Source organism: Amia ocellicauda, chromosome 16 (assembly GCF_036373705.1).
Source record: "Amia ocellicauda isolate fAmiCal2 chromosome 16, fAmiCal2.hap1, whole genome shotgun sequence".
In the NCBI taxonomy this organism is placed as follows: Eukaryota; Metazoa; Chordata; class Actinopteri; order Amiiformes; family Amiidae; genus Amia; species Amia ocellicauda.
Genome location: NC_089865.1, coordinates 19,715,866 through 19,729,559, shown reverse-complemented (window position 1 = coordinate 19,729,559; position 13,694 = coordinate 19,715,866). Strand labels below are relative to the sequence as shown.

General features: G+C 37.5%; 1 protein-coding gene across 1 annotated transcript in view; it reads left to right on the top strand.

Annotated features, from left to right (window-relative positions):
- The window catches only part of LOC136711524 (SH3 domain-binding protein 4-A), a 40,502-nt gene extending 28,746 nt beyond the window's left edge, over positions 1 to 11,756 (top strand). The window contains exons 4-5 of the mRNA XM_066687846.1: positions 9,962 to 10,150; positions 10,384 to 11,756. Coding sequence (XP_066543943.1) covers positions 9,962 to 10,150; positions 10,384 to 10,608 — 414 coding nt within the window. The 3' untranslated portion in view covers positions 10,609 to 11,756. The remainder of the gene's footprint in view (positions 1 to 9,961; positions 10,151 to 10,383) is intronic.
- Positions 11,757 to 13,694: the final 1,938 nt, after the last annotated feature.

Genomic DNA, 13,694 nt, shown 5'->3' with positions numbered 1-13,694 from the left:
GAAGGTATGACAGTATAAAAAATCAAAGCGATCACAGATCTGCCCTACACAAAAGAGAATGACTTAGTCCTGTAATTTTGTATTATTTAAGTCTTTGTGCCTGATCCTTTGTCAATGGAGTACTGATGGCAGATTGAAAGAAAGAAAAAAAATGCATTCTGCAGTGATTTGTCTCTTTAATGGCCTACTTTGGAACTGGCAATTGCTCCTCTCCAGTCTCCACTGTTATTGTGCGAGGATAACACACCTCCTTTTAAAACAACGTGTAGCTATTCTGATTTTATTTTATTTATTTGAAACTGTACAGCCAGAATGCAAATGATCTAGTCCCAGTGATAACATCCTGTCTGGGGTTTAGTGTGACAGGGCAATCCGCGGACCCCCCGGCTAAATACATTTCTCCTGACTCTAGCGGAACTACGCCAATTATACGTGGCTGTTGGGAACTCTTAGCCTCAGCTGACATGTGGCACAGACATGAATGAAACCAGCAGGGAAAGGACTTAGAGCTAAACCAAATCAAGACTTTGACCTTGCCACGAATTGCAACGTACAAACCTCTATCGTATTGTGTTTTAAGTTGTCAGAAGCCACTTTCTACTATTTATAAATCAAAACACAACAGGATATGAGTTTGTAATATATGTTTCGTGGGTCGGTCAACGTTTTGATTTGGTTTAGCCCTTCACATCCTGATCTTTATGTGTATACCTTCACTTCAGTTTTGTCACTGCTAAGCCAGTAATTCAGCATATTAAAACATCTAAACGGGGGAACAAACGAGAATGAAAGAAAAGCAATTTTGTGAAAGTGATACCAGTTTTGACAGCAGTAGGACACCTCATAAATCCTCATAAAATTAAAGTATTTAAATTGAAGGTTTGGATTGAGTCTGACGATACATTTTTTAGAAGTCACATTTTTGCACAGAAATTGGTGTCAGATTTAAAGACATGATTGTGATCATTAACAATAATTCCAAATAATTAATTATCTTCTTCCCATGATGTCATGTACTATTTAGTATTATTATAATACTGAATAATTCCTCTGTTCAACAGCTTTTCTTGTTTGTTTGATTAAACAGATTACCTTTAGTTCATTATAAATATGAGCCATACCGTACTAGTACTGTTTTTCTCCCTTATGAGCAGGCCCGGGTGCAAAAGGTATGTTCAAAATGATAATAGCTTCAGCTTATCTGTGGAGTGTTTGATGTTTTAGACTACAACCTACCTACTGACCTGATAACATTACCTTGGATTATTTGAAAAAAGATACTTTTGACTTGGTAAATAACCCCCGTTGCTGGTTTGTGGGAAAGCCCTTGAAAGATGTAGGACACGTAGGATACATAAATCCCCGGCCAGTCATTTATTCCCCCTGTGAGTCCAGTTTATTTTGTCCAAGACTAGCCTGCAATTGATCTGATAGTCACTAACCCTGTATACGTAGCATTTAATAAGTTATCGTTCTGTCAGTTAAAGGAGCAAAACATATATTTGGCCCATCATGGTCTTCGATAGGACCTAATAGACACATCTTCATTCCACCCATGTCGGTCAGCCTTTATCAGCCTTTATTCGTGTTGTGTGCGAATTACCCTTGAAATAGGTTCTTCAGCCGACTCTTATCTTCATTTGGACTCCCGCTGGTTTAGGACAAGGCCATCTTAATCTTAAATTCAGCAGCAGAATTAAGTGATCTAAAAAAAAACACCACCACCACTGAGATGATTCTTCTGTGCTGAAAGAACACGAGGGTCAGAATTATGTATTTGTATTGCTTTCCACTGCAGCTGTTTTTTTCATCTTCAGATGTTATGGAGGATAGGAAATATATTTGCTGATATAGAAATCCATCAGTTATCGCAGGGGTTCACTCGGATACAGACAGGGGAGTTTTCACACCTCTGCTGTCATTTAGTTTCCCATTTGTCTCTTGTCAGGAAGGTCACTTGTGTTTCTAAGATGGTGGAGGGCGGGAGATTAAATGCAACAACAATGCATTCAATCTGTAACTTTTATGTGTCATCCTTGATTTTCAGGCAACAAGTCGTTCTATTCTTTTGTTATTAAAAGTAGTTGATGTATGGGACTGGACATATGTTGGGGGATGTGGGTTATCAGTCACTTTAGTGAACAGAACAAAATGCAGCTGCCCATTTATCCTTTTAGACAGTGCTGTGATAAGGACTTGTAAGAATCGATATTCAAACTCCCAGTCAGGCTATTCTTCTGCATTGGTGACAGAGCACTGAGTATGGGAAAGCCATTGTACCATTCTTACCCACGTCAAAATGGCATGTTGTGTTACTTAAAAAATAAAACAAAGAAAGGGAAACAGGCCCGTGTAGAATAAACTGGTAAATAAGTGAGCTGAAGAAACACTTGTACATATCATGTGTTCACAGCCAGCCCCCACTCCCCAGAAACATTATTTTGCATCAGCATTTAGCTACCATGGCAGCTAATAATCTAAACCGCAACATTAGAGAACAGCACGTAGCACCTACAATAAGACATAAATCAGGGTGTAACTAAAGCTTAATGAAATGACCCTAAAATAAATATATCAATTATCCCTTTTAATGCAGCTTATGGTGCATAGGTCCAGCTGTATGCTAATGGCGTGACGTTATTAGCACTTACAGAAAGTAATGTGAGCCATTTCCTCAGTATGATTTACACTGTATGCACAGAAATCATGGGGGGGAAAGGGATGCAAGTTTTGTGTTTGTTCTCTGTACTTGCAGCTCTGAAAATTCTTTTAAAGTCTGCAGCAAACATGAAGAGTGCCTCTCTGAAGCAAAACCCGATTCAAATGAAAGCTATTTTTGAAATACGCCACTGCTGAGATGGTCTAATTACTTGTACCTACATGCTATTGTGTGGGCCCAACAATTGATGTTGTTTCAGCTGGCGCAGGTTTCTCCGTGGGCACATTTCAGGCGGTGATACGTTTCCGAAGGAAGGAACTGTCTGTTTTGGATGATTTCATTTCATGTAATCAGGGTCTATTCATAAATCCCACAGTCAATCATTAAACCTTGATGGAGAAGTAACAGCGCACTATTACAGGTCATATTGGTTTTAATATCGTCAAGGGGAACAGCAAAGATCCGAATCAAGCGCATTCTGTACTGCACGATATAGATGCATTATAACAGCAGTTCTCAGGGTAGAAATTGATTGGGGAGAGAAAATTGAGTAATATTGAACACTTAATTGAGGAAGCCATTTAAAGGGCTATTAAAATGCCTTACTGATATTGGGCTTTTACACTGATGAGATTCTGACTGTTAGGTGCATTTTCAGATATTTTTTTCAGTCCTTTTAACCTCAGTTTGAATGAAAACTGTTTTATTATTATTATTATTATTATTATTATTATTATTATTATTATTATTATTAATTCAGGAAGATATGGGCATTGCATATTCTTAGAGCTGGTTTCTAAAAAGGCTTGGCACTTTAAACTCGTTAACAAGGTGAATGTGTGTATTCTTTGCCAAAGGATATTGTACTTTTAGATAATGTAATGTTTTATTCCACTGTAAACCTAATTTAATAAAGCTGAACCTTTTGGACATGCTGCCTGTTTCATTATGTTTACGGTTTTAACAAAGGGAGCATTGTGAACATGATGTACTCTATTCCCTGAAGACAGAATTGACTGTAAAAGATAGGTCATACACAGATCTTTTACAGGCTTGCCACATATTCATTTATGCTGAACAAATAGCTTTTCTACTTGTAACAATGGCCAAATCTATCCCTGAACCCCCTGTTTGGTTGGCAGTGTTGTAAAACAGTGTTGAAGTGGAACATGTTCAGTTTCCTGGGTTTGTTGTTCAGTCTATTTATATATATGTTTGAACAGGTGTCCTCAAAATATGATATTTGTATTTCATGTGCAACTGGTTGGAGAATTTGTTTTCCAAGCTAAAAAAAAAAACCGCTTGCAGCCAAAAACAAAAACACAAGTGTCTTGTTATCTGTAGTGGTATTTCCCTTCCAAATATTTTGACATTACAATAAGAAGATGTTTTATTGTAACTGTGAAATGACAAGTTTTGTATTATTCACCTGTGGATTGGCATAGTCATCTTAGACAATAGATAACATATCAATAATAAAATATAAAACTACAAAAAGGATGTTGGTATCTTCCTGTAAAGTCTGCAAATATGTTTGTAGTGTATATGTACAGTCACTGTATTAGTAACATACTGTCTGTCGTTCAGCAAAGTCGTTGATTGGCCGAATCCCCGTCTGTTTATGTATACACTTTAACTATCGTAGCAGATGCGGTTTACCCAGAATTCAGAGCACCGTATGAATGAACTCTCCCAGAGAACCGGGGAGCAGTCGTAGCAGACTCATCTGTCAACTGTGACAGATGGTAAAAATGAGGCCTATCCAAATGGGTGGACATACAGAGTTTATTTTTAGACTTTTTGACACTATTAATGGGAAGCCTGACTCAGCACTGCCACACTGATCAGATTGGCAGTCCGGGCAGCGCTGGGATACTTTTTTCTAGTTCAGGGATAAATGGCAGGAAAGAATGGAGCCCTTAGAGAGAATACTAAATCTGATTTGTATTTTTTTTATTTCGTTTCTTTACTCTTACACAAACTAGGGAAGAGTCGAAATTCTTCAATAACACACCTACAGCTATCAAGCTAGCCTTCTGCTGGCATGCATTATTTAATAGAAATCTCTTTGTTGCTAAATAAAGATGCTATTTATAAAATCTCTTGGTTCAGCCCTGGAAGTAAATTGTTTAACCTGAATTCTAGTATTGAAGTCATCGCTATGGAAAATAACTAGGAAAATGTTGCTAGGATGCTTCTTTAATTCTTAAGAATTTACATTTCTGCTTTACAGTTTTATATGATTTACTCTTAAATGTTCAAAATCTTGCATATCAGTTACATAATAATAATAATAATAAAGTTAATAATAATAACAATAAGTTATGTCTTTTATATGATTGTCATTTTAATAGAACACATAATTATAAATATACATATTGATGAGGTTGACGCTGTTTAAATTGTTCTGCACTGGCACAGTGTCTAAACTTAAAAAATATACACATTTCTTATTTCTTTCTAAGTATGTATGTTTTTAATGCTCCTTCAGTGCCAGACTGAATCTGAGCTGACTTTCTGTGAAAAATAGAAAACACAGCATGCTTTTGTAGCCTGATTTAGGTAACTGAATTGCTTCATTTATATATTCCAAGGTGCACAAAGAGAGAAGATGATGCTTTTTATATACCCTTTGAAAGAGAGTTTATTAGGTGACCCGAATGAGATTTTAGAAATTACTTTTGCGACCAAGCCTTTTTTTTACCCCTTTTGAATATGAAGCAAATAATCTTCTGTTCTGTAGCATTTTAAGGATTTTTGCTTCATTGAAAGGTTTGTTACTGATTTTATTATTATTATTATTATTATTATTATTATTATTATTATTATTATTATTATTATTATTATTATTATTATTTATTTCTAGCTGTCTTTGCTCATGCTTTAGTTTTCTCACTTTCTCACTTCTCTGTCTACATGTTCAGTTTATAAACTGCAGTTAGCTCAGTATTCTACCACTGGATTGCTGCTTACCAAAACTAAATTGAGAGAACACATTCCCTGAGTCCTACCTTAATTGCACAAACTCCTGCTTGCTTTTGCGTATTGATTTGAAAACTCTTTTATTCACTTGCAAAGCTTTGCCTGGCTTAACTCTTGCTTTTATAGCAGTACTGTTATCCTCCTATACTCCTGGGTGTTTTCTTCACTGACAACATTGCCAACATTGAGTCTGGTTGAAAACAGTGGGTGACGAGTCTTTTTGCTACCAGAGAATCTAAAAATGATTTCAGTTTTTAAATCCCAGATAAAGTCTAACTTGCTTTAGATAGTGCTTGATATTGTGACATTGTAAAGTACTTTGAGATCAATCCTGTCCAAAGGCGCTATATATGAATCTGAATTACGTTGTACAACCACTGGAGCAAAAAGCTTTGGCTTTCAAAATTTGTATAAATGTGAAGGAGATTCACAATGCTGTCTCATGGAAGGCAGAGGTGACATTACATCAAAAGAGCTTGAATAATACATAAAAGCCACCTCCCCCCAGCCATTGCTGAATATCATACCTGCGTTTTCTCTGGCTCGTCAATGAATACAACATTAGGCAGCAGTGGCTAAACAGGAGAGGTAGGACTTCGCCTAAATGAAAGCATTGCTCCTAGCAACTGGAGAAATTGTTTTGAAATGGAGGGCTTTTCCTTTTATTCTCCCAGGTGGTAGGAAGGCCATTGAGATTCCAGCTTATTCCACTCGGGGAGGCATAACAGCAGCTACGGCACGAACAAAGCCTGTTGCATAACAGCAGCGTTTAAAGCCAGATTATAACCAAGAATTAAAATTGAAAATGCGCACACAGCACATAAAGGTGAACAGCCTAATAGGCAGTAGCTGGAAAAGCTGAGCGAGTATTTTAAGCGGGTTTGTGATCATCTGTTTTTTTACATAAGGCATATTATAAATGCGTTCATGCTTCCCTGTGTTGTTTGGGTTATTTAAGGATTTAGCAACCTGAGAATTTGAAGGAACTGGAGCAAGGTTTGCAGGGAACGTGCCCGAGTGACGAGACCACAATCAGGCTGAGCACACCGGAGAGATACTGGGAACAAATTGTTTCCTATCGCCGGCCTTTCATTTCCATGTAGTGGTCACAATTTGCACATCGAATGGCCGTGTCTGTTTTGTGCCTGGAATGCTATAAACCTCTAAAGGATGAGAGGGAAATAATAATAATAATAATCAAAAATACAACAAGTCAACTTTGTAACCTTATAAAAACATCTCCTTTTGTGTTACAACCAGAGCGTATTTTTAAACAATCCATCACAGTCTGCTCCTGAGAGAAAACGTCCTGAAATAGTCGTTTTACATGGGATAGCTGACCGGGGTGAACACTGCAGTTCAACAGATGTTTCCTTTGCATTGTTAATAGTCAAACAAAAGCCTCTATTTGGCTTCCTGAGGTACAACGCTGTCTATTACTGTAATAAAAGAGCACAGGCGTTCATTTTCGAAGCTGTGTGTTATAGACATTAACGAACAGTTTTGCTGGCAGCGAAATGTGTCTTTGTTTTTTGCTGTGGTGATTATTACTGCTCTGGCCTTTTGAAGTTGAATGTTTGAAAAAGTCAATAAGTCTTTTCTTTTAGGGTTTGAAGCTTCAGACACATTAAATCTGAGCTGATTAAAGTACAAATCTCTGATGTAGGATTTGGGAAGGTTGGAAACACCTCAGAGGAACATCAGAAATTAGCCCTATCCATTACTCAGAGGTAGACCTTTGTGATGCATGAAAAAACAGAACTCTCCCATAATGCAATATATCAGTATCTTCAGCAAATATTGCCAACCACACAATGGTGACAGCATGATATTAAAGTATTGTAAGTGGCTGCTCCACAGACCTGCGGTGACAATAGTTTTCTTTATTATGTGCAATATCTTCTCTTTACTTAGCTAAGTGACTGTCTTCTGCCTGTTTATTTGGTGTTCTCTTTCAGTAGATTGTTCCTCCTGGTAAAGAGTCCAGATACAAAAAAAGAGTTGCTGGCTCCCTAAAACAATTGTATAGCATAACGAACATTTTAATATTGTTTTCCCCCCTTTTGCATCTGTGCACCATTAGGAATCGTTAATAACATTCAAATTATCTCTGTAGTCGTCACCTGTTACACCTGCAAAGCAAATGAAGCCGGAATACGCATCATATATAGCCATCTGGAAATTGTTCGCTCCAGAACCTGACTCTGATTTAACTAAACCACTAGTTGCATTTTCCATCGTTTTTTATTTATTCATGTATTCATTTTGTAAAATCTTGTGATATGTATTGTAAACCACCACTCCTCTCCTTTTAAAGAGATGAGGACAGATTAGGGTTACAGTATAATCGTAAATCTTGAAAAACTACTCACTTCTAAATCTTTTGTAGTCATTTTTGTATTACTTTAGTATAAATGTTAATTTGGATTCATATGTTTTTTTTTCTGACTTTATGTGAACGAAGAGACACAAAATTGCCCGTTTTCTCATTGGAAATCGTTAAATTTAAAAATATCACTGTCCTGGTCACAAAAGCAAAGTTTGTGGGGAGTAATAGCGATTTTCTATACTTTTGAGGCATAAGCAATTAGGAAATAACACTTACTACCCAGGAACATAAATTGTGTTATATAGTGTTATATTTAGTTATGTAGTATTAATTTGGAATCTAGTTACCAGTGGAGCCACTCAGGAGCCACGTTTATTAAAAGTGATTTTATTTTTGACCCTAGTCTGAGCAGATTTTAATTCTGAGCCTAGATTGGACCTTGACAACTTCACCATAGTGTTCATGGTATTTATGAGTGCATGCTGTCTGAGGATGTAGGATAGCAAGAATGTAAAAAAAATATATTAACTGGTTACTAAAATAATATATATATATATATATATATATATATATATATATATATATATATATTTTTTTTTTTTACATTTCTTTACCAAAGCTGTAGGGACGCTCTAAATTCACAAATTTAATTCACTCTGGGGATGAAACAAAACCAAGTTACATTGCGGTGCAGTTCAAGGCATATCAGTTGGACAAACAACATGAATCCTTGTAGCCATTGGTGTCTTGAACAGATGAAGCAATAAAAACAAACATTTATACAAGCATTTAGACCAGACTCATGTTTAGGTAACAAACACGGGAAGAGCTTTACATTTGTATAACTGGAATGACTCAAACTGCCATGCATTGGATATCTTATTTTCATATTGCTCTATCCCTCTGCCTGTCTCTCATTTAACTGCTCGTACCAGTAACCTGAAATTACCACTTTCTAGTCTTGATGAAGCAAAACATTCATTGTGTTTTCAGTCCTCATATCACTGCTGGCAATGTTCACTGGATATGAACCCTATCATCCCTTTCTGCTGGCACTGGCATGCCTACCATTCCAGAAATTCCTGGATATGGCTGGCCTGTAGCTGCTACATTTCAAAATCCCCCGGTGTTGCTCTGGACGTTGGCCTTTTTTTTGGTTTTCCAACTCGATGAGGTGCGGCACCAGGGAGGATTTCATTCCGCCTCTGCCCTTGTGTTCTCCAATCATGGGAGCTCTGGCCGACTCTCGCTGCTTTCCTCGTTTGGCACTTGTGCAGTACGCTGGCTCCAGCCCATGTGCGTGAAGCAGCACATATTTGTGAATGAATTACAAATGTTTTGTCTTTGAAGATTGTGCCACTTGTGAGGGACAAGCCTTCCTTGCGCAGAAGGCTTGCGGCACACATGGCGTGTGTTGTAAACACGTTGAAGGGCAGATCTTTATTTAGAGATGCAAGACAGGCTTCATAAAATAGAGATGTTACACAAAGTGTGCCCTCTGCACTACAGGCTACCCAATTGTTTATATGTCATTCCTCTTTTGAGCATCTTAATTTAAGCATTGCAGTGTATTTTCTTCCCCAGCCTCGACGTATTGCATCCCATATAAGCCTGGGTCAGCTTAACCTTTCCATTAATGTGTTTGGTAGTGTTCTGTACAATGTCTGTGGATAGTCTCTGTCCAACAGACCTCAATTACTAAAGCTTTCACACAGAGATAAAACATATGGGAGGAAAAACATCAAGCACAAGATTAAGCTGACACACATTTGGTCGATTGACCTTATGTACTATGCAGTGCCTAATACCGATTAAAAAAAATAATACTTGTAACACAGGTGAAAAAGTACTGTGTGAGAGTGGAATCATGCAACTATTTCTTTATTGTTGGGGGGTGGGAGGGCTCTGTGTTTTGGAAAACGTTGGAATGTGTAAAGTGAGAAAGTTCTGGACGAAACTTCTCAACATTGGCTTTGTGTTTGGTTCCCCAGGCCTTACTGAAGATGGACTGCCAAGGCCTAGTGGCCCGGCTCATCCAGGACTTCGTACTGCTCACTACGGCCGTGGAGGTGGCTGCCCGGTGGAGGGAACTGGCGGAAAAGTTGGCCAAGGTGTCGAAGCAGCAGATGGATGCTTATGAAGCTCCACACAGGGACAAGAATGGAGTGGTGGACAGTGAGGTAAGCATGATTTTCCTTCAGTTAAGTCTGACCTACCTAGATTGCCCTTCATTAGCTGGTCAACCTGATCTTGTACACTAGATATTGTGTTGCTTACGTCCTCCTGTATTCAGCTCTGTACGCTCCAGTTGCTCAACACAACACAGCCCAACAGTGGGGATTGTACTGTGTTGGGAAATGATGCATCCAGTTAACTCCATTGTTTACACAGACTTTTTTGACCCCTGTCACAGGCGATGTGGAAGCCAGCCTATGATTTTCTGCTGACCTGGGCAGCCCAGATCGGCGACAGTTACCGCGATGTGATCCAGGAGCTGCACATGGGCCTGGACAAGATGAAGAGCCCGATCACCAAGCGCTGGAAACACCTAACAGGCACGCTGATCCTGGTCAACTGCCTGGACTCCCTGAGGGCCTCGGCCTTCAGCCCCTCTGCTCAGGATGACTTTGCAATTTGAAAGCCGCTCAATCTCAGATCTGCTCCATGACTGGAACCCTACTGAGGAACCTGAACTTGTGATCAACTCAGCCAAAAGATGAATCAGTGTTTATGTTGTTGTTTTTCAAATGTAATTATTACTTTTTTTAATTATTGGTATTATTACTGTTGATGTTTTGTATTAATTCTCCTTTTTTTGTCTTTAAAACACTCTTACCAATACTAACAGGCCAATCAGTGTTGTAATGACACATTTTTATAACACAAATGCTCTGATAGAGCGTTCAGTTCCAGCAGTTTCTTCTCTTCCTCTTCTGTTGCTCATTTTCATTTGCATGAACGGGATGAAGAATGATTAGTGAGGAAGGCATTTTGGTTGTTTAATGTTTAACCTGAAGCAGTGAAAGCTGTAATGGCTTTCTGTTTATCAAATCAAGGACCTCGGCTTAGCTGTGCTTTTCTCCCACAGTTCTCTCACCCAATCCAGAAGAGAAACAGTCTGTTTCCTAGAGCTACTATTTCTATGACTGCAATCTGCTTTTTACAACTGCATTTTTCTATATTTTGTACTGCAGCTTGTTGGAAGCAAAGGTTTTTGACCACTTTTAGGCTATATACTTTTACATCTGATATATGTATATATATATATATATATATATATATATATATATATATATGAATTTGTCTGTCATAGAAAAGCCAAGAAAAAATACATTTTTATATATAAATCCTGCCTTTGAAGGCTCTGAGAACAATCATTCTTTTTGCATTCTAATGTACAAATTTCCGAGAACGCTTATCTAAATCTTTATACTACACAGTGATTGCACCTTTTTGTGGAAAGAAAATACACATGAACTGTAAATATTTGTAAACACAGAGTTAAAAGTGTACGTTAATATTGTAGTTTTGTTTCTTTTCATTGTTTTGTCTTGGTGACACTGGGTCAAAGTGCTACCTTCTCGTGCCGCGTTGCCACCACACATTTACACCTTGCAGTGTTCTTTTCTTGTTCTGTGGTTTCATCTTGTATATGATTGTGAACACTTTATTTTCGGCTTCTGCCAAAAGCTTATTTTTCCCCACAAGAAGATCTTCAGTAAATTTGTACTGTTTATTGGTTCTTTTCCATGACCTAAATAAAAGAGAAAGAGCTGCACATTTTGACAGATTTTCAGTTTGCTTTACTGTGAAATTATGGAAACTCACAAAGTATCTTCAATTTCATAGATAGAGGAAAACATGAACAAACCAACCAACAGAGCTGCTGAGCAGTTGCCTGGATACATCGAAATTTCAATATGTCCATCAGTCAAAAATTACAATTTCAATACTTCCTTCTATCACATGGAAACCAAATACCAAGGGCAAGGCTTGTAATTTACGATTCCCTAGTTGGTGGAAGTTTTGATTAATCCTGGTCCCTGTATAAAAATGAGGGGAAAAAATGGATGAAGTGGCATTTCAATACATTTCTGTAACTCAACTTTTGACATTATTTATCTACTACAGGAACTCAATTTGCAGGTCTACACTTGGATTTCCTTTATTTATTTATATTTTTGGTGTGTGAAAAATGAAAACTTTAATCAGGATTATGTACTTCAAAGGGTGACCAGCTAATGCACATTTTTATTTGGCCTCATACAGTGCTGTGGGGACACATATTACAGCCTTCAGTTGTGTTTTATAAGTTGTACATCAGGATTTTATAGCCTATCCCTTGGTAATCTGACTATTTACAGTATACTGAAGTTTGGAAAATTGCTTTTTATAAAGATTTTGAGAGAAATGTCTGGACACCACGACTTAACATGAAAAACCTTGACTGTCCCAGCTAAACCGAGATATCTGGCCAGCCCCGCTACTTAAACACCTTTTTCATTTGCAAGTGTTGCATAATTAAAGAGACCACAGCAAACAAAGAGGAAAATGTCCTCATGTTTAAGTTCATTTTTCCAAAGGTCTTAAAATCAGTTTTTTTCGTCTTGTATAATTATATAGAAGCAGATGACATTGCTTGTCCCTGAATGGATCATGGTTTTGATTACAAAAAAACGCTTCCTGGAATGTAGTGGATATAGTGGGACAGTATGTTTCCAGAAATTGTATGTTTTTACGTTTTTCAAATTAAATTCACCACGTAAACTTAATTGATAAAGACGAATCCCACAGTATTGTGTATTTTCATGGGAAATCTATATTTAGATATCACTTCACAAACGAGGTCCCACTGTTTCACTTTTATCCACTCCAAGTATTACAGCTACAGCAAGTTCACTAAAAAGTACATTTAGGTGTCAATAAAACAACACAATTGAAGAACCAGGCCTGGGAAGAATTAAAATATTTTTAAACTGAAATATAAACAGACACGCATGAAGCCCTTCTTTGAAGTAAAATAATGAGCGATCCCTGGAGTGCTCGAGAATGGAAGAAGAATGCATGATACCACATGGTTTACATTCATCGTCATCTTGGCTGCAGTGCCAAACCCCTTAGTCATGGTGCTCTCTTTGAATTGATTGCTTCCCTCTCCTGGTTGGATATGGAAGTTCACGCCAAAACTTCCATCACCTTTTGTTGACTTCACACTAATCTTTATGGGTATATATGTCATTAATGCAGATAAGGAAGTGGGTATGAAAGATTGGAAATCATCTTTCAATACACGTTTTTTTGTTTTGTTGTACCGGCTGTTATTAGATGTCAAATGCAGATGTTGATCCTAAAGTGGTGCAAACTAATTATTACTTTATTGTGCCTAGTATTGGACTTTCAAAGGGCACTTTACTTTCAACAAAGTAGTATAAACGATGGGTAAAAATAAAATAAGCTTTGTAAACAAAGGTTATCCGTGGTCACTACATACAGTGAGGGAAAAAAGTATTTGATCCCCTGCTGATTTTGTACGTTTGCCCACTGACAAAGAAAAGATCAGTCTATAATTTTAATGGTAGGTGTATTTTAACAGTGAGAGACAGAATAACAACAACAAAATCCAGAAAAACGCATTTCAAAAAAGTTATAAATTGATTTGCATGTTACTGAGTGAAATAAGTATTTGATCCCCTATCAATCAGCAAGATTTCTGGCTCCCAGGTG